Below are 22,414 nucleotides of genomic sequence, written 5' to 3'. Positions count from 1 at the left end.
TGGAAAGACTAAGAATATACATGGTAATTTTTTTTCTTTAAACTTTGTGCATCTCAGATATAAAACAGTGGCTAACTTGCTGTTATGGGTAATGTCTCAAATATTAATGCAAAATTGTCTATTTACAGTTGATCAAATTGGATTTCTCCCTTCAATGTTAATAGTAATTAAGGTTAATAGCATTAATAGTAACTGGTATTCAGATCAATGCTTAACCTGTAAATATTAAAGTGGCCAAAAAACAAAGAAAAACAAAAACATTCCACTCACATTAATGAGTCTTTAATCATAAATGACTAAGTAGTGTGTTACTTCATCTCACACTGTTTTCTGTATTCGTGAAGTTTATATAAAAATTCTAGCATCAGCACATTTACTCTAAATGTAAAACCATCCCCAAAACACTTAACTTCATAATTAATATTTTGTTAGCTCCACTTCTTATTTCTCAGTCATATTTTGTATGATCGTATGCCATCCTTGCTCTTTCAAAGGTAAATGGCACAAAAGGCAGTGATAGTCCAAGTCACATGATCGGTTGTGTCCGAGGACAACCAGACAGTGTGATAGTGAGCCAGCATCTTGAAAATTAATCATTCAAGCAACAATATGGCCATAATTATGTACATTTAAATCAATTTTTTTCTACCTTGACAAGTCAGAATGTCTTCAGGAAGTATTTGTATTACAAAGATCCCGTCACAACACACAATATAAGCTAATTAAACTCAACAATACTCAAACAATAATCTTTATTTATCTCCACAGGAAAAACACTTTCACAGATTTCTTTTTAAAACAGCAACATAACACAATAACTCCACTTGAACTACTGTAAATGATAAATAAAAAAGACAGTAAAAAAAGAGACACAAAGGGTAACATGATTGTGGTCTGTTTTTCTTTTTGTAAACTAGACACCTGATTTGTTTTGCAAACTCTGGTCCATATTTTATTTAATTTCAAGTCTGACTTTTCACAGGTCCAGTGGTGCAAATCACAATAAATTAAGATAAATAGATTACTGTGAGAGACCAGTCAGTGTGTATCTGTAGCTGAATTCACTCTACATGATTCTCAAATATCTATTATTTGAAGTTTGTTTGGTTGAGAGTGGTGGGCTTGGAGTGTTTGTGTCTACCTCAGTGTCAAACTATTACTGCTGCTAACAGAAAGGTTAGTGAGCTGCTCTCTCAGACGCAGGTAAAGGCACGGATGAAGTTCAAAACATTACAATTTGGCACACTAATAAGCTGCCAAGCCTCAAGCCTCTGCTCAATTTGCCACCATCCCACATGGATGAGTTAGTGTCTAGTTTCAACTAGCTGATTAAGTCTGTTAGTTCAAGTCAAATGTTTCTGTAGCTGTGCCAGTTGTAACAAGTATAACATTGAGACAAATTTGCCTCCATAAGTATGTGATAAAGAGGTCAAACCTGGGATCGTGAAATAAAGCAGCACAAGTTCAATAAAACTGTGACTTCATTAATCTCAGGCAACATGATAAAAAAAACAACCCAAACACACATTTACAAAGGATGAGTTGCTAATTTACATTATTTTGGCAGTAGACTCCTTTCCTTCATACAGGTAGAATGAAAATGAGTATATTAGTTTTCCAACTAGTAAACAGCAGAAACTTAGTTTCTCTGTCTGGGGGTACATTTCTCAAAATGATTAATTATTTGGTTTGTTTTAAGCTAGAGATAACCACATCTATGTTACATTAAGGCCATGCTAACACGTGTATTTTCTTGTTTTAAATACATTTATACATCATGTCCACATTACTGCATTTAAGGCACCATAAAGCATAATTTTTTTTAACCCTGTTTAATTCTGCATTTTATAGATGCAGGACGCACATCCATTGTGTTTTAAAACAAAAACATGTTAGTGTGGATCTAAAGTACCTAAGGTAGTTCAATATCAATCTGGCATTATCAATTCATCCTAGATTCATTTCTAATACAACTTTACATCTGACTACACTACGCACATTTTGGTAGCTGATTCTTTGTAGGATCTCATGTCATCTCTTCCTCCATTTTTCATTTTGTTTGATTGCTTCAGATGTGAAGGAATGATAAGAAACCTGCAAGGTTTAATCAATGGATTGACCTAAATTTAGCTGCTTCATTAATAGTAATTCACTGGCATTCAGATCTATGCTTAACCTATAAATATTAAAATGGCCAAAAAACAAAGAAAATCAAACAAACACTGCACTCACATTTCTGAGGATGTCTGATTTATGGTAACCTGGAAACTATAGTTAGTGCTGTGCCATGTAACATTGTTTTGTAAGACGCTCCAATTTTTTACTCTAGGATAACAAAACCTTTCATGAGAAGTCCTTTTAGAAATAAAAAATTCCTCTATATCAATTTTCTATCTCACTTTGGTATAATGGGAAAATATGCTGCCTTTACGTTAACAGAGTTAAGTTTGGCATCCAAGTTTCTTCTCTTTATACTTGGCTGTAAAAGTGAGAGGCGTCCTCTCCAAACCAGCGGCCTTGAGCACCCTCTGCAGCTCTGTGGAGAGTCCCTCTCTGAATAACCTGAAAATGATCAACAGAAAGAAAAGATGAACATGTGGAGACGTACGTACAGCAGTGAAAAGCAGCGTATTCTCCCTGTCGCAGCAACACAAAGTAATTGTTCACTTTCACTTCAAACAGCTGCCAGCATTTAAAAACTGAGACAGGTGCACAGTTTTACTGTGTCAGATCATCACAATGCAAACATTTTGTCTGTATCATATCAGCATTTATGTATTGTTCAATTTCTCACCTACTTATGACTCTATTAAAGAAAGCAGAATGAAATGCTTTGGAAAAAACAATAAGCTTAGCTCATTTACCTGCTCATGGTACTGCTGAGTTTGGTAGCAGGGCGACTCTCCGACAAGCACGTTTTTCATCCGCACTGCTCCCTGTCTGTCAAGGGAGCGAGACCTGGGTGCTCTTTGCTGACTGCGTCTGTGCCACGACTTTAGCTGTTCGTTCACTGCTTGTCGTGGAGAACCATTAGCGTGTGGATGGTCCCAATTTGCTGGCGGGGTGATTCTAATATCAGGAGCAAAAGGCCTCTGTACTCTCTGGTGAGGTACTGCAGTGTCTTTATACCTATAATCATATCTATTCGAGGAACAAGGAGCTTGCTGGGGGAAATAGCTCCGTGGCATATCCATCTCATTGTAGATCAGTTCTTCATTGTAATAGGCTTTTGGAATACCAGGACTGGGCTGCTGCCTGGGATTACGGTAAAAGCCAGCATGCGGGAAAGCTTGAGGTCCATAGCTGCCAACTGGGCTGGGGAGCAGGAATGCAGATGGAAATTGTTTGGGCAAATCACCGGGCAATTCCCGACACGGGGAGCTATTGTAAGAAGGAAACGAGTTTTCAGAGTTGCTGTCCTCAGAGCTAGCATGGCTTCTGTAGTTCAGTGTAGGAGATGGAGTCTCTGGTAAAGTTATCGAGTATTCGGTCAGCCGCCTCCTCGGGCCTCGGGGGCGACTGCGCTCCTTTTCAAATGCAGAGTCAGGAGAGGACAACCTGTGCAAACCACAATAATTATAACAAACACAATAACAAAGCTACTTTGCAAAGAAACTGCATGAAGCTTAAATAACTTTAACTATATTCTTAAATAATCCATTCTGTAAAGGAGCACCACACTGGGTGCAATTTCAACATGCAGATATGTGTGAGGTATAGCTACCTCAGGGAGAGCTGTCTGTGCACTCGCATCTCTGGGGTGGAGGGTGTACTGTTTGACTGGGTGCGACTCAGCTTTAGATGGGAAAGTTGAACAGGCAGAGCCAACTGTGCTAAACAAGCTTCCAAAGGTGGCAAAGACTCAGGTTTGGCTGGGCTGCTGAACACACAACATAGGAGAGTAATTAATTAATATAACAATATAGCTTATGAATGGTTAATGTGGGTACTACATGAAGGGTGGACAGTGTGGACATATACACGCACACACACACACTTTGATAAATGCATTTTGACATATCAAACATTGAATGATTTAATACTGTGGCAAACAGCAATTGTTCCTTTTAGAAATGAAAACAAATAGAAGAATACACATTATCACAGGCAGGAGTTTCTATATATAATTATGTAAAGAGTTACAGTTGGCTCTGCACACTGACTGCTGCAAAAACAAATGGCAGTATTAGACATTTGACATGTTCTATTTAATTCAGAGCATTAATGGTTGTAGTGAAAAAAAGGTTACTTTTTAAAAATGGCTTCTCTAAAGTAGATGAAGACGACCTGTTTTGAAGTAAAGGAATTTCTTACACTGTTAACGTGTTAATTAACGGTTTCCTTTTAGATTTTAGAAATGAAAGGACGTTTTCTTTTTTGTTTTTAAATCTCATTTGGTCGTCGGGTTCTTTGGAAAAAATCCAACTGGATTCCTTCCAAAGAATCCAACGTTCGTTTACATAACATCACAAATCATAATTTGTGTTTCCAATTCCAATCCTCACAACTTGATAAACAGGAAAGGAGTTATAATGGATAGCCGGGGTTACCTCATCTTGACGGACGAGTGCGACTTCTTGCTCTTCTGGTAGGGCTGGTCAAGACTTGACTCGGCCCATGGGGAGTGCTCGATGGGAGGAAGGTCATACGCTGGCCTCGAGGTAAAGCTCAAGTCAACACTTGGATGGGGAGAGTGACTCAGGTTCAGCTGCAGGGACTGCGGAGTCACACATGGAGAAATGTAGGCGCCATCCACGCAAGACTGCATGGACAGAGGGAGCAGCTGGGGAGGATCCGTCTCTGCTGGATAAGGAAGTCCTGAGGAAGGCTGTGAAGACTGACTTGTGACTTCTAGGAAAAAACAGAACAACCCCCCCCCCCACAAATGATGTGCATGGTAAAGAATTTTGCATGGATAACATTTATTGTCACTACAGACTCTCTACCTTTGTGAATGACAGTATTTAGGAAACATTTGAATTCTCGTGAAGTTTCTGTGGTTAACTAGTCATCTAATAAACTCTGTGAGGGTTTTAAACCAAAGAAAATGAAAGAAGGAAAAAAGTGCTTTCAAAGAATTAAGCAAAAACCTTACCTTCATCTTGCACAACAGAATCACATAGAGAGCTGTCATCAGATGTGCCAAGATCTAAAAAAAACAAAACCGAAAGACACTCAGTATTAAAATTAAACATTTCTATGAAGAGCCGTTATGATTTGAATTGTCACCTTACCTTGTTGCGTAATACTGAGGGCAGGGAGTGGTGATGATCGGCCATGCTCCAGTCGAAGGCTGAAGGCCGTCTCTTGTAGATGCTTGAGTTTCTTCTCCTCTCTTTTGCACTGCTGCAGGCGGCTCTTCCTCACAGACTTGCTCAAGTTTTCCTCTTCACAGAGCTTCCGTGCAGCTTCATATATCTTCATCTGAAGCGCTAGAGAAGCGTCGACTGAACTCAATTTAGAATCCTGCAAAGGTTACGGCAGTTTAGCAGAGAGACAGACAACAACAAGGGGACACTATTCCATTGTGCAGTCTCCAAATTTGGCTTATACCTCTGCTCCTCGAGGGATTTTGAGTTCGTCAAGTTTAAACGCAGCTCCAACGCGGCGGTGAACCTGCGGGGCCTTCTCTCCTGGCTGCAGAGGATAATCTTCTGACAGCCGGCCCGTCAGCTCCTAAACAATATGTAACTAATTAAAATCCAAATGTCCCTAAAGCAACATCTCAGCATGAATGAAAGTTTATTTTTATAAGGATAAACAGAAGCTTGGTTAAATGGTCAATCAAAACAAGGCTTCTTTTGAAAATCAACACAGATAAATCTCTTCAGTTTTGTTCCTGGCAGTTTTTTTCCCCCCATTCAGTTTACTCAACCATCTTCATGTTGTAGTTCTGAAATGGTGTACAAGTATCTACCTCTTATCTCTTTACATGTTCAGACTTATAGGTGCAGAGACGTGGTTGCACAATTTTGCATTTGCAGAGATTTTCTTTCACAACACATTCTTTGGGTTTCACTTTCCCACTGTATTAAGTACCCGTGTCTTCACTGAACCCAGAGAAAAGCAAAGCACTGTTTCCGATTTCATTACAGATGATTTCATTACAAAAGAGGCTCGTACTTTGAGTTACTCAAAGTCAACCGCCTTTACAGACAGACAAAATCTCAAGTGTAGCCAATAAGCTTACTTATTCTTTTGTCACCGAGATCTGGGAGAGGTATCATGACTCTCATTAGTTCACCTAGAGCATGTCCCAACAGGACTGCCTTGCCCAAGTGTCAGCAGGAAAGAATGATCCGGCCTGGGATTTTTCCCCGGAGCACCCATGCACGTCATGAACATGCCTGAATCTGTGTGTCCAGTTGGGAAATTTCTAGATTTCATTTCATAGAAAAGAGAAAAGACTTAACATGAAAAATAACGACATGAAAAAAAGTCTCATGCTGGATCCAAACTGAGGCTGAAACTGCTTAAAAGTCTTTAACAGCTATAATGCATTTATACACTACAGCCACATTACATGGACTGATTTCTCTCCACGGTCTATCTGAAAGGAAATGGGATAACAGAGAACAGGTACGATGGATAACGGAGATAACCTTGAAAATGCATTAGTTAGAATTGGTGTTGGCCTTATTCCTTCTAAATGGCCTAAAAGGAAAAGCGAGAATAACTGAGATGAAGTCTCAGTCTCACTGCGGCACTGAACTATTTTGAATGACTCAGTTTTGAAATCTGCTAAAATTTCATATCTTTTCCTGTGATTTGGAAATTCTCTGTGATGGACTGGAGACCTGACCAGAGTGTACCAGATCTTGTTTACTTCACCTCACAAATAAACAAACAAACAACAAAAAAAAAATCAAACCTTTACTGTCATTCAATCACCTGGAACTTTTAGTTCACACTTTAATATTCTCCTGCCTTGATTATTGCAATTCACTTTTCAATTTTGCATCTCTCAGTCCTCCAGATTATTTCCAACTGGTGCAAAATGCAGCAGCTAGGCTGCTAACAAAAACTAGCTGTGGTCATATATCACACCTATTATCGTACCATTTCACTAGTTTCCAGTGAGTCTGAATCCACTTTAAAATTCTGTTACTAACTTATAAAGGTCTACATGCACGGGGGCCCTTGCTTGTATAGGAGAAGTTCAGAGATCTTATCAGAGCAGCCGGCCTCTCCGATCCTTTAACCAGGGTCTCCTAACTGCCCGTCACTCTGGTTTTAAAACAGAGGTGATTGTTGATCAGTTTCAGCTCATCTGCAACCATGTATTAGATAAGTGATTAAAAAGGATGGACAGGTTGATTTGGAAATGGAGCATGTAAAAACTGCAACCTATGACTGTCCTGTGATTTCGCATTAGCGTCCCATCCTCAGTCACTTTGCATTCATACATATTTGTGCATCCACTTGTGCTACTAATATTCTCATTAAACAAACACGAAATGTCCCTCCTGCAGGTCACTTAACACGAAAACATAACAAGAAAACTGCCCCACCACTTTAATCCTTCATAAACGGAGGGTGAATCATCTGCAGTGTGCTTCCAGTGTGAGCAAAAGCTGTACCTGTGACAGCTTGCCTAATTTCCTAACAATTGTCTTTACTTTGTGTAGATCTACTTAAACCATTAAGACTTTAATGAAGAGATGAATTAGATGTGACTCATTTGTTCTGTGACATGTTTCATTGTAATATGCAGCCTCGCCAGGTTCAAACGGTTGATCTGTGGATGACCAGTGGAGTAAGCGTTACTTACAGCTTCTCGGATGCACAGTTTCCTCAGCTCATGTATGCACATCTCTAACTTCTCTTGGAGCTCCTGGTGTTTGATCTTTATGGCCCGTGTGTGTGTGGTCACATCCTTTGTGTGGGTTGTTGGGCTGTCAGACCCTGCAATGGCAAAGGAGCACATGAACAAATCTGAGATGATGTGACATTCATGTATTTCTTTATTTAAATACATAATAAATTACTAAGAAAATATATTATATTTGATGCATGTGTTTTTGGGACCTCAGCATCATCGATGTGATTTTTTTCCCCCCAGAAAAATCTGAGATATATTTAATTTCTTTTTTTTTTTAGAAAAATGTGTTAAAAGGTTCAATACACACTCCACTTTCAAAGAAAAATACATTTTTTGGCAGTTACTTGATGGTTAAGACTTTACAAGGTAAAGCAAAAATCTCCAATGACACTTAAATCCAAAAGAAAAAAAAAGTCATTAAAAGCACCTGGGACAACTGTAACTTAAGCAGAAACTCAGTGATGATTGTCATTGTGTATCAGCAAGATGACAGAAACACTACTAAGAACACCTGAGAAAAATGAGATTTTAAATCTTAACAGCGGTTACACAACATGTACAATAATTACACACATATGCAGGGAGAGGAATATTAAACTTCAGGGCTAAAGAAACATCTAAGCATGCTACTGTCCAACTCCAGGATGCTGCAGCAGCATGCTGTCCAACTCCAACTTTTAAAACATCTTGAATTTACTTTCATGAAATGTGGTAGCCCTGTGACCCCAAAACTGAATAACAGCAGAAAATGGATGGATGGATGGCTAAATAACTCAAATAAACCTGTCCAAATAAACTAAAGGAAAATAGATGAAAAGCAGTGAATCCTCTAAAACACACAATATTTAATTATTTTCACCTGGTATTTGACATCACTCATAAAGGTAAATACAAAAAACAATCAGCTCTTCTTAAAGATACCAAAGCACATACACGTTGCTGGTTCATTGGCTGAACCCAGACAAATTTGATTCGATTCCAAAGAAGAGTCCTGCAACAACTCCTGCCTTTGTGAAGCTTAACATGCTCAGTTTCTATTGACATTGTATTGCAGATGTGTGGTTTCAACACCATCCTCATTTTGCTTCTGAAATGTGTTGTGCTAAAGCAGACGTTCCCAAAGTGTGGGGCCCGCCCCCTAGGGGGGGCGCAGAGCCATTGCAGGGGGGGGGCGCGGCATGAAAAGGGAAAAAAAAACCAAAACAACAACGCTTGGACACTGCTAGCACGGGCGCCCACGCAAACGCAAAGCAGGAAATGAAGCATAGCTGAATATGTTTCCAAACCAACTTCATTCTAAGCCAAAGACTAGAAAAATATGGTGAAGCATATCTTCCCTTTGGTTTCACCTGCACAAGTGCCAAGGTAGGTCTCCCTGCAGAATTGGTTTTCCCTTCGTTGGGAGCAGCGCTGGGCTGTTTAAATCACGGACAAACAGTATCCCACATTCTTGATTTGTATTTCACAAACACTTGTTGTAATGACTAACTACTCCTGACATTTTGGAAATGTTAGCTCTTTATACAGTAAAGTTACAGCGGGATACAAATAACATCAGGTCGTTCCTGCCACAATTTGTTCTCTCGGTTCAAATCAGGACAAACAGCATCCAACAGTTGTTTATGTTTTTGAACCCATTTTGCAGAGGGATCTTTTGAAAAATGTATTGATAGCAATGTTGAATATTATTACACAGGAAAAAAAACAACTACATGTTATTTACAATTACACCGTGACGCCTCTGCCTTTCTAAATGGAGGGACAGTAACTGTGTATATATGTAAGTGTGTAAAACCTGCAGATAGTCAGATTAACAGTATTTCGTCTCTATCTGCCATTCTGCAATTCATCTCATGTAAACAATAACGTGCACACAGCGTGACGTGAAAAAAGGCACATACCTTTGACGTTGCACAACGAACTCTGTATTCCTCGTCCACACGTAACCACAAAAAAGGAGTTTTAAAAAATCTCCGTTCTCGGTGATTCGAAACGCCGTTTACGTGGACGAAACAGCTGCGTGTTCAAAAATACCCGTGTAGGTGTGGACGTAGCGTAAAAGAGTTAGTAGTTTATTTTCTTACTACCTGTAATTTATTGCAGATTTCTTGTATTTGCTTAATTGTTTACTAAATGTTTGAGGTGTAAAATAAACGCAATGGAGCAAAATATGGGTCTGTGTGGTTGGAGGATGTGTTCGTGCGTGCGTGCGTGCGTGCGCGTGCACGACGGGGGGCGCGAACATTTTTCCTGTAAAACAAGGGGGGCCCAGCAAAAAAAGTTTGGGAACCACTGTGCTAAAGTGACAACTCTGTGTGCACAAAAATGCCTGGATCTTAAAAGAAATTCACCACAAAAACAAGAAACTGATTAAAGACACTAAAAATCATTCAATGTCATACTTACAGAGAAGTCAGACTACTATGGAGATACAAATTCAATTTTACTCACATATTTTATCTGTACTGTGCTGTTTAAATCTATTTTTTTCCTGGTGTGTATATAAAAGGGTTGTTTATGATGTATACTTTTATGTCTGTAAAGTGCAGCTGGAGAAAAAAAACTATTCAGTCATATCATTGAAGCAGATTAACAACGGAGGCCACTGAAACTTAAAGCAACAATAACAGTGGACAGAAGAACGAATCCTTTGTTTTATCTTCTGTTTTAATTAGTAACACTGAAGCAAAATAACCGCTTCTCTGTAACTATAAACAACGCGAGCGTTCGACTGGTGCTGTCTGTAGCCTTGGCGACTAATGCCATTAGGTCTCAGGCTTATGGGAGTAGTTTCAGGCATCATCCATTAAGCACCACATACCTTCAGAGATTATTAACAGAATCCCTGCAGGTACTGACAAACATATGAGGCGCGACAGGAGAAAAAAAAAAAAAAAAAAAGAGTGACAGCACTACAATAGGCTGAGAAATTCCTCTTCCTCACAGTCATAATCACCCTATTCTTTCTGGTGTGACATTTTTTCATTGTATAGAACAAAGATCATGTGGCTCAATTAGGGCGTGAGGAATTTCAGAGAGGCCACAGCAAATCAGCAGAAACTAATGTGTGTGTGAAAACAAAACAGCTAATCTTTGCCATTAATTATATGATACTGTGAGGAAGATAACCAAAGTGGAGAGGCAACTTTACTGACACCCTGAAGTAAACTGTGGCAATCCTCCCCCAAAAAATGACAGAATACAAAGACCAGCATGTTTACAAGGGCTGAACTTAAAATGCCCAGTTGCGCCTTTGGGCAGGCAAATTGTTTAACTCTTCCACCCTGCATTTGTGACCAACGAGCAACTCGCCCTGCTCTGCTATGATCAGTATGTGCGCTGCATTGTTGGACTTCATTTCTACTGCACCAAATTCATGAAAGCTGTAGCTGGATATTTATTAAAGTTGTTCAATAACAAAAATGTCTATTTACTCACTGTTACAGGATATTATTAGATCTTGACAAGTGAAAATGTTTTACATCTCATTATGTCCTCCTAAGGAGACATGGGCATTACTCATATTTCAAAACTCAAAAGGTTGTTTGAATTGACCCTAAAGTTATGGAACTGTAAAAACTGAAATAAGATGCTTTCATGTGTAAATAAAACAAAAAAGTGGTTATAGAGTTAGACAGACATAACCTCTTTTAGCTATTCCTCATCTCTGTTTACATCTCTGAATACAATGGCTACTACAAGCATACCGTCCAAATTTCTGACCCAAGTGTCAGCAGCGGTTGCATTGTGTAGGTTGTAGGCAGCAAAAGGTTTCCATGAATGTGAAGAATGAAAACTATGGTCTCTGCTGCACTGATTTCATCCTGTTGTTTGTTTAACTTGGTAGATAACATCTACCTGACCTTGAATGGGAAGGAATGACTTCTTAAAAGTGAAAAGTTAGTGGAGATTATTTTATCGAGAACATAACTGATTTTTCTGCTACCAGGGTATAACTCCATGTTTGGGTGAATTCTGTTATTTTCTAAAAGGATACTGTTTTGCTAAGTCAGCAGTGATCTCAAGAAATCATCGACACTGTTGCTTAAAAATATAATGGCCTGTATTTGTATAGCTCATTTATCTGGTTTGATGTGTGATGTGTGATGTGTTTGCTCAGTTTCAGCACTCATTTACGGCAAAAGCAAGGCTTTACTGGGAAAAATGACTTTATGCTTTACAGATCAGATGTGGGTTTCAATGCCCGTTTCAACTTGAAATCGTCTATTACCATTTTGATAATTCACACACTGCATGGGAAAAACCAAGCAAAGATGCAGATGAGAATCATTGCAATGATGCAATCAATAACAACCGTACTTTCCAGTAGTTACAGTGTTGATCTTATTTTAACTGTCTGCAATACAGGGTGTATCAAAAGGATCATCCGAAGTGCTTTAATTCTACATCCGTCCACTGTTAATGATCGAAACACACTGTTAAAAAGAGGGGATTCATGGAGTTTGCATGGACATAGACTGACATAGATCCTAAGGGAAGGGGGTATTTCAAACTTTATATTTAGCAAAGTTTACTCCATCATTACCTTTGAAATCAGATGATTCTTTTTGCATTTCTCAACCCCCCCCCCCCCCCCCCCCCCCACACACACACACACAAAAAGTAGTTTACTGACGTATAAATTACAAACAAAGCACTCTTTTGTTACAGGTCCTCGCCCAGCAAACTGTATATGAGGGGAACATCAGTGCTCAGTGTAGTCACACACATGTATGAGTACGACCTGACTAGTTAGTCAGTTAGCGAGGCCGATGACTTTTCAGTCTTCAGCCTGCGGAAATAAAGCTGTGTGGATTGTAATTGACTGACAGTTTTGTATATTTTTAAGTATTCGCATTGTTACTAAACCACAATATTTCAAAGAATGGACATGGTTTGACATCTTCAAGTAAAAAAAAAAAATCAAGTGAAAAACTAAAAGACAGAACAACAAAGAGTCATTACTGAAATTAGTTTCTTTGCATGTTAGTATAAATTTTTTGAAATGCGAGGAAACAAAAAAAAGGTGAAAAAATTAAAATTGTGGACTTTCACATGGCTTTTTCATGTTGAGTTACAACTGTCAGCACTGTCTAGCACTTAACTCTACTTCCTACTTTCACATTAATGAAAGCATTTGAGGTTGTTAAAGTTGCCCAGTTTGTTCCTCCTGCCTGTAGCTGTTCTACACTGACACAGACTCAGGGGAACAGTTTGAAATCTCACCTCTATATCAAATGTAATGATCATATTGCAGTGTGCAATGATTAGAGTGCATAGTTTTTTACTAAGCGTGACATTTGACATTTAGAAATAAATGCTGAAACACTGATTTTTTGTTTGTTTTTACCTGAATGAAGAATGATGCCGCTGTCAGTGTCGCTGATCTCGCCGTTCCCCTCCATGTCAGTAGATGGTCTTCCTGTTCCTGTCCTTCAGTGGAGGCAAAAGATAATGTCACATACCAGGTCCTTCTGTTAAGTAAGAATTTCATTTAATTTAAAGTGACAGACTCTTTTTTTTTCCTTTTTCTTTTTAGTGTCATAGCCCTGAATTGGACAAAGCAAGTGTTGGCAAATTTGATACAGAATTTGGGAGTTTATTCACAAAACCTGCGACCTAAGATAATCCAACAGCAAGGAGAAAAAAACTGAGAATAATCCTAAATAACTAGACATTATGCTTCAAATAAAACCAATAGCGTAATTAAAAAAAAAAATCCTAAAACCAAGGCAAACATCATTAACACACAAGCTTCGCAAAGACCGCCCATTACGTAATCTGTGACCTGTTACTTAAGTGATTCAGGTGTGACTTGCCTCTTTGAACTCTTAGACAGGTGTAGTCACAGTCTTCCACAGCACACGTATGTGTAGCATGAGTACACATACGTGTTGTCAAGTCTAGGGTGTTTCCTGTGACGGCCTGTTTGTTAAGCTCTGATGTCATGATTGCCACTAACTCACTCCGTGTCATAGCTGGCTCACAATGCATGAGTTATAAATCCATCTGGTGGCAAATAAAAACTGGGAAGTTTAATAATTAACTGAGTGAACAGAGGAATGCCACTGTGGTTGCATTCCAGCACACAGGCTTGGTTAACTTCAGCTAAGACTAGAAAGCAAAGGAACAACTAGCCAAGGTAAAGTCAGCTATGTCATACAAGAACCAGTTTAATGTTAGTCGAGCTATTGGGTAACACCAGGAACCATGCAGAGATCTTCAAAAATAAAAGTATCCCATTATCTTATCCTATTCTAAAAATGACATAACCATGACATACATCCACAAACCTGTGACTGTTACCTCCACACCTCTGAATCACAGAAACCTGCCAGGTGTTTTTGCACAGTTGCAGCAAAACAGTAAAAAGCCACCTCATCATCACTGAGCACTGACATCTCAAACCAAGCAATTAAAATAAATAAATAATAAATAGACGCAGCCACACATCTTTGGCAGATACACCGACACAATCTTTAAAATCTATAGGTCAGGAGTGCCACCAAATTTCATGCGAGTGTCTGGACCAACATAATCCTACACAGTACACAACAGGTTTTTTCTTTTTTTAACTACACTTGCATAATGTTAAAGTACATGCAAGTCAAAATGATAAATAAACCCACTTCTAATTGGGCCTCAAAACAGACCTCTTACCTGGAAGAAGATTTGCCAAGGATATCTCCATAATCCTAACACTGATTTAGCTGTTTGGCTAATAAACAACGCTGCACAGCAGCAGGAACAGCTCGTTACAACCCTGAGAGAAGTGAACGAGACTAAAGCGATGTGTCACAATCTTATCAGTTTCTATTAGCCCAGAGATAACCAAGGAGGGAGCAACAAACACAGCATTCTCATTTTATACACATTAATGGTCCAAATCTGTGGAAATGGACTTAAATGATGCAGCAAAACTTTAAGATTTATAGCAAAGTATGCCAAAGACGCCCCTTTCAGAACCACTGGACTGATCAATCAATGTTCTTTCAACAAAGCCTTAACAGCCACCTATTCTATTAGCCCAAATAATGTCAGTACAAACAATTCAGTTACTGAAACAATTAGTCTGCTTTATTCTGAGACATTTTAATCAACAGTATGATTATTCAAGGTTGATTTTCATTTCCAACAATACACCAAAGCATATCCTCTACATTAAAATCTGGGAAGTCCAGTTATATGCCTTGGAGCATTTTTGAGTTTTCCGTTTCCCACTTGGCAAGTTGAAGTCAAGTTAAAATCCCCGGGAAATAATCTGCACTCATCTATCCTCCATGCATGGATGAAGTTGCATTCTCAGTTGCAAGCGAACTGAAACTTGTCAAGTGTTTACAGGTAGGCATTTGGCTTGGTGTGATTTACCTGCCGGTAAAACATATTTTTCTTGTTTGTATTGTATTTTTTGAACAACTTTACATCCTTGAGGACAACTAATTAACAGTTTCAGTAAAATAATTTCATTGTGTGTAAGCATTCACATTAATAGTACAATTACAGATATTCTACATTAATCAAGTTAATGCACATGGACGTTTGTAGGTTTTATGAAGAATGTCATTAGGACAAAAAACAAACAAACTTACTTTACTTCATGGAAAACTCAAAAATCCAACCAGTGAAAAGTGTCCCACAGAATTCCCAACTTGAACAGAGATACACAAAACCTGAGCCGCACAGAGTCTGGGCAGGAGTGAGAGCCTCACCGCTAAGAAAGCGCTGCTTGCTGAAGAGGTGTGGCCTCGGACAGCGAGGGCTGAACACTTGAGATGGTATCACATAACTCGACTCCTGTGTGAGCTTGAAACTGTGTCAACAACAATGACCAACACACTGAGAAATTACAAGTCACTTCACGTTCTTATCAGTCCACTTACAGATGGGTGGGGCCATCTTTGACTGAAACGTGCGTCTCGTGACAAATGCAATATCGATTGTCCCCCGGACAATAACACTTTAATTCATTGATAAACAAATTGTTAAAAACAAATAGACTGTAAACTTTTTTTGTTATTAGCCAAAACAAAAAAGCAAAAACATACTATTTTCATGCTCAAAAAATTGCAAATTTCTGTTCTCACATTTTATAGACCAAAAGATTAATTAGCACTAAAGTCATTCAACAGATTAATCATGAGCTCATTATTTATTAGTAAGTTTATCCTTATCAGCAGCCGGATTGCAGCAGTCAAAGATCCTGGTTCACTGTGATTTGTTTAAGGGCTGGAAATTTGTTTGTGGGACAGAGCTCATATCTGGTTTAAATGACTCTATGACTTCATAACTGCATTTAAATGACTCGCTCACAGAGTTGGGCTTCTATTTTCTCACTATGATCATTATAAACTATTCCTAATAACTGTGAGAGTTTGAGGTAGTACAGACCAAAGATGAGAACACCAGAGTCAGTGCATGTTTACTGCCATCTCCTGGTTGATTATAAGCAGAGAAAAAAAACAACAACATGCAATCATGAATTTAAAACTTTACTAGCATAGATTTTTGCATGTCCCCTTAAACTTCTCCCACCTGTCTACCTACTTCCGGTCTACCCATACAGAGGGTTTTTTTTTGCATCCAGCTCTTTCTTCCTGCACTGAAAAGAGGGAAACAAATGGTAGTGGCATAGTTCACATGATTTACAGAGCACCTGCTTTGCATGATTCACATTCATTCTGAATCTCAATATTCAGTTTGGCTTTCCAGGAATGTTGGTGCTCAGACACCCGCAAAAAGGTCCAGCAATTCCCAGACACTCAGGGATCAGATCTCAAATGACATGGCACAGAGAAAGCAGCAAGGTTTTGGTTCAGCGACTTCTACACTTAAGACTTCACACTGTGAGCACTACTCGAAACATTTCACAGATACTAAGCCATGTCAGACTTTCAAGTTTGCCTTTGACTAGGTGGGTTTTTCTGCACTGAAGATTTCTGAGCACCTCAGACCCAGAAAAATACCCTCCCCCCATTTAAATGCTTTTGCTCATTTAAGATTCATTTAATCAAGTATAATCTACATTTTTGTACATCAAATGATCAGAAATAACAGGAAAATGCATAGATTTCTGTTTAAGAAATAAGTGGTAATTATCCTTTCACGTGGAATACTGCATACACAAACAGACAATATTTGGTGTCTCCTTCAAAAACAAAAGTTAAAGTAATAGTTCTAAATGGGGATTTCAGGAAATCTAGTTTCTCATGTGGCTCAACTGATCAGACAGGTCTTTCTGACAGTTTGCCCATCCCATTTATTTTAAGGCTAAGTAAATAAGAGTTCAACAGCCTTTTTTATGGTTTATTATAGCACTAGATGTATTAGTGGTACGACTATATTAAGCTATATTTGATGCATTGTTTGACCTAATAATAATGCAAATAAAGGTTGTAGTTGGGAACAGTGCTTACCACCTACTTCAGTCAGCTGAGATTTTGTCTTTTTCAAAGCACACTAGAAACAGTATTAAACATGGGCATAGCTTCCAGGTCTGAGAAGTGAAGGCAACATGGAATTCCCTTAAATATGTATTCATTTTAACTTCCACCAGTGACCTTGACTCCTATAGACATCTATGGGAAAACATGACCCCAACATCAGTAAACATATGAGTTTATGGGTTAAGTCACTAATTTCATGTCATACTGAATAAAGCATCAAGTTTAGTTTGGAGAGATAATCTGGGCTATAACGCCCTGGCTATTTACTTACTGAGAGGCCAATAAGTGCGTGGTTTCTCATCGAATCGCCAAAATAGTGACATCATCATCTTGAGGCTTTAAAACAGGGCTTCAGAAACCACTGGTTGATGTCATAGAGGGTTAGAGTTTTCACAATACTAGAATTACAAACTCGATACCGATACACAGGAAAACACTCGACACTCAATAGCATTTTCAAAACCACGACAAAGATTTTGTCCCCCTTAAGCAAAAACAAAATGAATGAACTGATATTTAGAAAGTGTTAATTTTTTAATGTTTAATTATCCAAATTATAAGTTTGATTTAACAAAATTAGTATTTAAGATTACATTTTAAAATTGGAAAACTTCATTAGAGATCATGAAGTTAAATATATTTTAGAACCTACTTAGAAAAAAAGGTACAGAAAATAACAACACCTAACATTTAAAGTGTGGTGTTAGTTGTGTTATGTTCACTGTGAAAGACTGAGGCTACATCCACACGTACACGGCTATTTTTGAAAACGGAGAAGAAGACGTCTAGAAGCCTCGGTGGGAAAAAGTAAACAAAGCTGGGGCATAGAAGCAGAACCGAGTCGTATGTGTGGAGGGACAGTAGCTGTGTGTGTATATGTAAGCATTTAAACAGTGCAGAGAGTACAATTAACAGTAATAGTATTGTAGAAATTCACCGAAACAATAACGTGGCGCACAGTGTGACGTCAAAAAAGGTGCACACCTTTGACGCTGCGTTTTCTGCGTTTTTCTCGTCCACGCGTAAATGCAAAAACGGAGTTTTCAAAAATATCCACCCTGGCCGGAGTTTTAAAAAATTTCCGTTTTCAGTGACCAAAAACGCCGTTTACGTGTGGACAAAAGGTGCAAACGCATAGAAAAATCTGCGTTTTCAAAAATACCCGGGTACGTGTGGACGTAGCCTCAGTCTGCATCTTTTTACATCCTCAGCTCCGCTCTTCAGGCCTGAAACCTTTCTGATTCTGCTGTTCTGCTCTGGATTTCACTCTTTATTTCTACTTTTTTCCTCGCTGCTCTGCACAGCAAGCAACCCTCCAGATTCCCAATGACAACGTGATGATAATGTGGCTATCGGGCAATTGCTAACAGTTAAATGGATAACGTGTGCACAGGCCAGGTTAACATTTCTAATAACAGATTAATACTTCACTGTTGTTGAAACAGAAGCTTTACTGATCTCTGAAATTCCTGTGTCTGTCATCCAGCAGCAGTGAGGGGAAATTGTACAGCTGCAAATGGCAATCTTAATTGGATATTAATTTTAGTATCTATTAATATGAGGCTTTAGATTTTTTTTTGTGGTCAAACCTACAGTGGGTACGCCCATCTTTTACTTTATATGTGCGCACCTCATTTCTTTTTTATAGAAATGGCTTTTGCCCTATTGCATGTTTAGTTGAGATTTACTCACTTAAAAACTGAAAATACACAATATTTAAGGCTCAAGGAAAATCAAAGGTCAGTTATAAATCATCCATAGTTAATGAGTAAATAATGCCATGAGAATAATGATCAAATTAGTAGTGATGAAGCATCCCTACCTATTACCAGCACCTGTTAGTACAATACAGCAGCAAATTATACAAAAACAAAACAACAACAAAACAGCAATAATCATATATAAGAAATTAATTCATATTTTTTTAAGTACTCGTGTAAAACGCTACTGTTAAATTCCAGGATTTTCACAGGTTTTCCAAGACCGTCTGAGCCCATATAATACCCCGCACTGATCTGGAAAACTACAGTTAAGAGGAACTGAGAGAAAGCTGTAAATGAGAAATGTTTAGCCACATTTTAACACCTAGTCAAAGATGCAATTATAGTGTAACATTTCACAGTCAGGAGCGCATTAGTCACATCGCAGCTGTCCACCAACAGTGTATTTAAGTCCATCACATTAAGCTTGATGTGATGACTAGTAAAACTGTTTCCCACAAAGATACCAAACACACAGCATCCAGAGTTATGGTAGCCAGTTGGTGGATGTCATCATGGGTAGTTTATATAAACCAGAAGGCCCAGAGAGACAGAGAGCAGGCTTTGTAAAGGAAACATAGCAGCTGGCAAAACAAATTCTTTAAATATTCTTGAGTCCTTTTTATAAGTTCATGGGCTAGACTGCCGCTGCCAATGCAGAATTATTAAGTGCCAGTCCTCAATACTTTACAACTTAAGACAAATGTGTGCCAGTGAAACACTTTTTAAGCTGCACTAATAAACCACAAACCCTAAAAAAAACCAACAAAAAACCAAAAGAAAATCAAAAAATAAAACGCACAGGAAGAGAATCCTGTTTCAAACCTTCACACTTCTCGCTGCCTGCAGCCAACTTAAGCTTCATGTTGGTTCAAACTCCAACCAACTAACGTACATGTGAGAAAAAAACCCCCCAAACAAAACACTACATGCACACTTTGGCAGAAGAAAAGTCCCTGATTTGATCACTGAACAATTTGTCTATCAAACGCAAACCAAGCATTAAAATTGTGGCTGAGAGTGAACAAGCCTAGCACATTTAAAACTAAAATGAAAAAGATGAGTATACAGTTATGGTTAAAGAGGGAAAAACGTATACCCTTAGCAGGTAAAAACAACCAGCAACAAATGACATTATTTATTTAACAAAAACCAAATCAAAATTGAGAAGCAATGTGTGGAAAAACGAAGTTCAACCCACGATTCAGTAGCTGGCAGAAGCACCTTTAGTAGCAGTAACCTGAAATTACTTTTAGTTTCTTTATGACTATCAGTCTCTCACATCGTTGCGGAGGAATTTCAGCCCACTTTTCTTTGCAATCTTAGAATATGGCTTCAGTTCATTGAGGTTTTCCCCCCACACTTATGTACAGCTCTCCTCACTCCAGGTCCTGCTAGATTAATTAAATTGGTTTGAAGTCTGGACTTTGATTGGACCACCGCAAAACCTTGATTCTTTTCTTTTTCAAACATTCTGACATAGACTTGCTGCTGTGTTGCTGCAATTCTCACCAAGCTTCAGCTGTCAGACAGGTGGGCTCATAATTTACTCTAGAATACTTTGGTATAGAGAGGAGTTCATGGTCAACTTGGTGACTGCTAGACGCCTGGATTATTTGGAGTTATTTGGCAAAACAAGCCCAAATCTTCACCCCTCTGCCACTGTGCTTGACAGCTGATGTCTAGTGGAGGTGTTTGTGAAAGTCAAAGTCCAGACTTCAACTCAATTGAACTGCTGTGGCGGGATATCACAAGAGAGCTGTATATAAATGGATCATTGCTAACCTCAATGGTGCGAGTCATACAGAAACCTGAAGTTACTTCAAGTTATCACTACTAAAGGTGTTTCTTCTGGTAAAGGTGGTTTTACCATGACAGTATATTCTGTTTCAGTTTGCTTTATCTCTTAAATCCCAGTGTTATCTTATATTTACACCAAATACCAAACACGTTTTTTTTATGGCCTCACACATTTAGTAAATTTTACACTCATTCTCTAACACTCAACTAGGGGTGACTGACACATCAGGAAACTTTACGGTTTTATGTGGGTTTAAACAATGCTGGGCGGCACAGCATGAGTTTGTAATTACTGCTGCACTGGAGGGTCAGTGAAGTAGTAGGGGTTAAGCCACTTCTGTCTTTTGCCCTCGGGTCAATGCTGAGAATGTGTGACTACGTAAAATTTCAATCAAGTGAAATGAGAAACTAACGAATGGGACGACTGCACAGGAGATAAATATGCCTAGTATTAACAATTCTGTTAACTGTGTGCAAATTTCAAAAAGCTTGCAAAAGTACTTCATTAAACTTGCATTTTATGATCAGACATGTTTACTCTTCCAGTCAAAGAGGATGTTGCAATCTTTACAACTTCTGTGTACAGTCAGGTATCTGTAGACAGTTTATGGTTCACCTTCAAGCTTGACTTCTCATTTGCAAACAATTGACACACCAATATTTTTAAACAGCTTTTTAAAGAAAATAAGTATCACATAAAAAAAATTAATTCACATTTTAAAAAAAGAAGATAAACAGACTTCGTGATACTTAGAGTGTTTCTGGATCACTGGTTATATATATATATATATATATATATATATATATATATATATACACACACACACACACACACACTGAATACAAAAACAAATAAAAGTAAATCTAACTAAGAAAGGAGAGTGTGACTGTGTATCATCCACTCGCTCAGTCAGATGCACTGAGCTTGCTGGGCCTCATCTTTAGAGTTTCTCAAAGTTTAGGAACTTCTTCGCTTCAGTGGTCAGCTCTTCCCCAAAAATACTTTTACCCTCGGCTCACTGTTACCCATTATTAAGTTAGGTTCAGCAGTTCTAAATAAACAACACGCTTCAAAAAAACTAGTTAAAGTTTTGTGAAGCTTAAAGCTACCTTGTTCTTACCTTCGTAGCTAGTTAGCCTGCTAGCAGCATGCCTCATCTACATCCATACAATCTGCGCTCCATTGGCTCGCAGCCTCCCAGATTTGAGCTGGAAGTTTACTTTAGCTACAATGAGAAAAAAAGGAGTGGAAGAAAACAGAATCGAGTCCCAGCGTTACGTCAGTGTAGTCTAGCCGCTTGAATTAACAGGAAAACAACCATTAAGCTGAAGCTGAGTTCTCAAACCGCTAACTTTGTTGGAAAGCATAGTCCGAGCGCTCACTGAGGCAAAGGAACGCCGAGCTGCCTTCAGGTACCGTCGGAAACAGTTAGCACACGAGCCAACAACAAGTAAATACCATGGTAACCGCCTTGTGCCAAAAAGTGATCATCTTCTAAAAACTGATTTCCAGTGTTTCCATTTGTGTGTGTGTTTTTTTTTTATATGCAATGTCTTTACTTATATTGGTAAATAGACTAAATAAACAG

The 22,414-nt window shown here is 38.5% G+C and overlaps 1 protein-coding gene across 7 annotated transcripts; it reads right to left on the bottom strand.

Moving 5' to 3' along the window:
- Positions 1-740: 740 nt before the first annotated feature.
- inavab (innate immunity activator b) lies at positions 741-22,254 on the bottom strand. Of its 7 annotated transcripts, none has more exons than XM_085159182.1 (11): positions 22,145-22,243; positions 21,947-22,051; positions 13,173-13,250; positions 7,772-7,905; positions 5,554-5,676; positions 5,235-5,466; positions 5,096-5,149; positions 4,551-4,851; positions 3,725-3,880; positions 2,865-3,558; positions 741-2,562 (listed from the first exon to the last, which is right to left on the bottom strand). In XM_085159182.1, exons 2-11 carry the CDS (start codon positions 21,981-21,983, stop codon positions 2,470-2,472), a joined length of 1,902 nt encoding a protein of 633 aa, XP_085015308.1. In that variant the 5' UTR covers positions 21,984-22,051; positions 22,145-22,243; the 3' UTR covers positions 741-2,469. The 7 variants fall into 7 exon arrangements, with proteins under 7 accessions (XP_085015308.1, XP_085015309.1, XP_085015311.1 ...); XM_085159183.1 differs by having other exon boundaries at positions 22,179-22,243; XM_085159185.1 differs by having other exon boundaries at positions 13,173-13,255; positions 21,947-22,254.
- Positions 22,255-22,414: the final 160 nt, after the last annotated feature.

This window comes from Neolamprologus multifasciatus, chromosome 5 (genome assembly GCF_963576455.1).
Source record: "Neolamprologus multifasciatus chromosome 5, fNeoMul1.2, whole genome shotgun sequence".
NCBI classification, from domain to species: domain Eukaryota; kingdom Metazoa; phylum Chordata; class Actinopteri; order Cichliformes; family Cichlidae; genus Neolamprologus; species Neolamprologus multifasciatus.
Note: the sequence above shows the minus strand (reverse complement) of the source record. Positions and strands in the feature narration are given on the sequence as shown.

What these genes read in the sequence shown, in the direction of transcription:
- inavab (XM_085159182.1), bottom strand. Translation starts at nt 21,983, where the DNA reads ATGAGGCATGCTGCTAGCAGGCTAACTAGCTACGAAG. An exon ending in CCTCAGTATTACGCAACAAG is followed by an intron (nt 5,150 to 5,234) that starts GTAAGGTGACAA and finishes TGTTTTTTTTAG; the next exon opens with ATCTTGGCACATCTGATGAC. An exon ending in TTCTGTTGTGCAAGATGAAG is followed by an intron (nt 4,852 to 5,095) that starts GTAAGGTTTTTG and finishes GTTTTTTCCTAG; the next exon opens with AAGTCACAAGTCAGTCTTCA.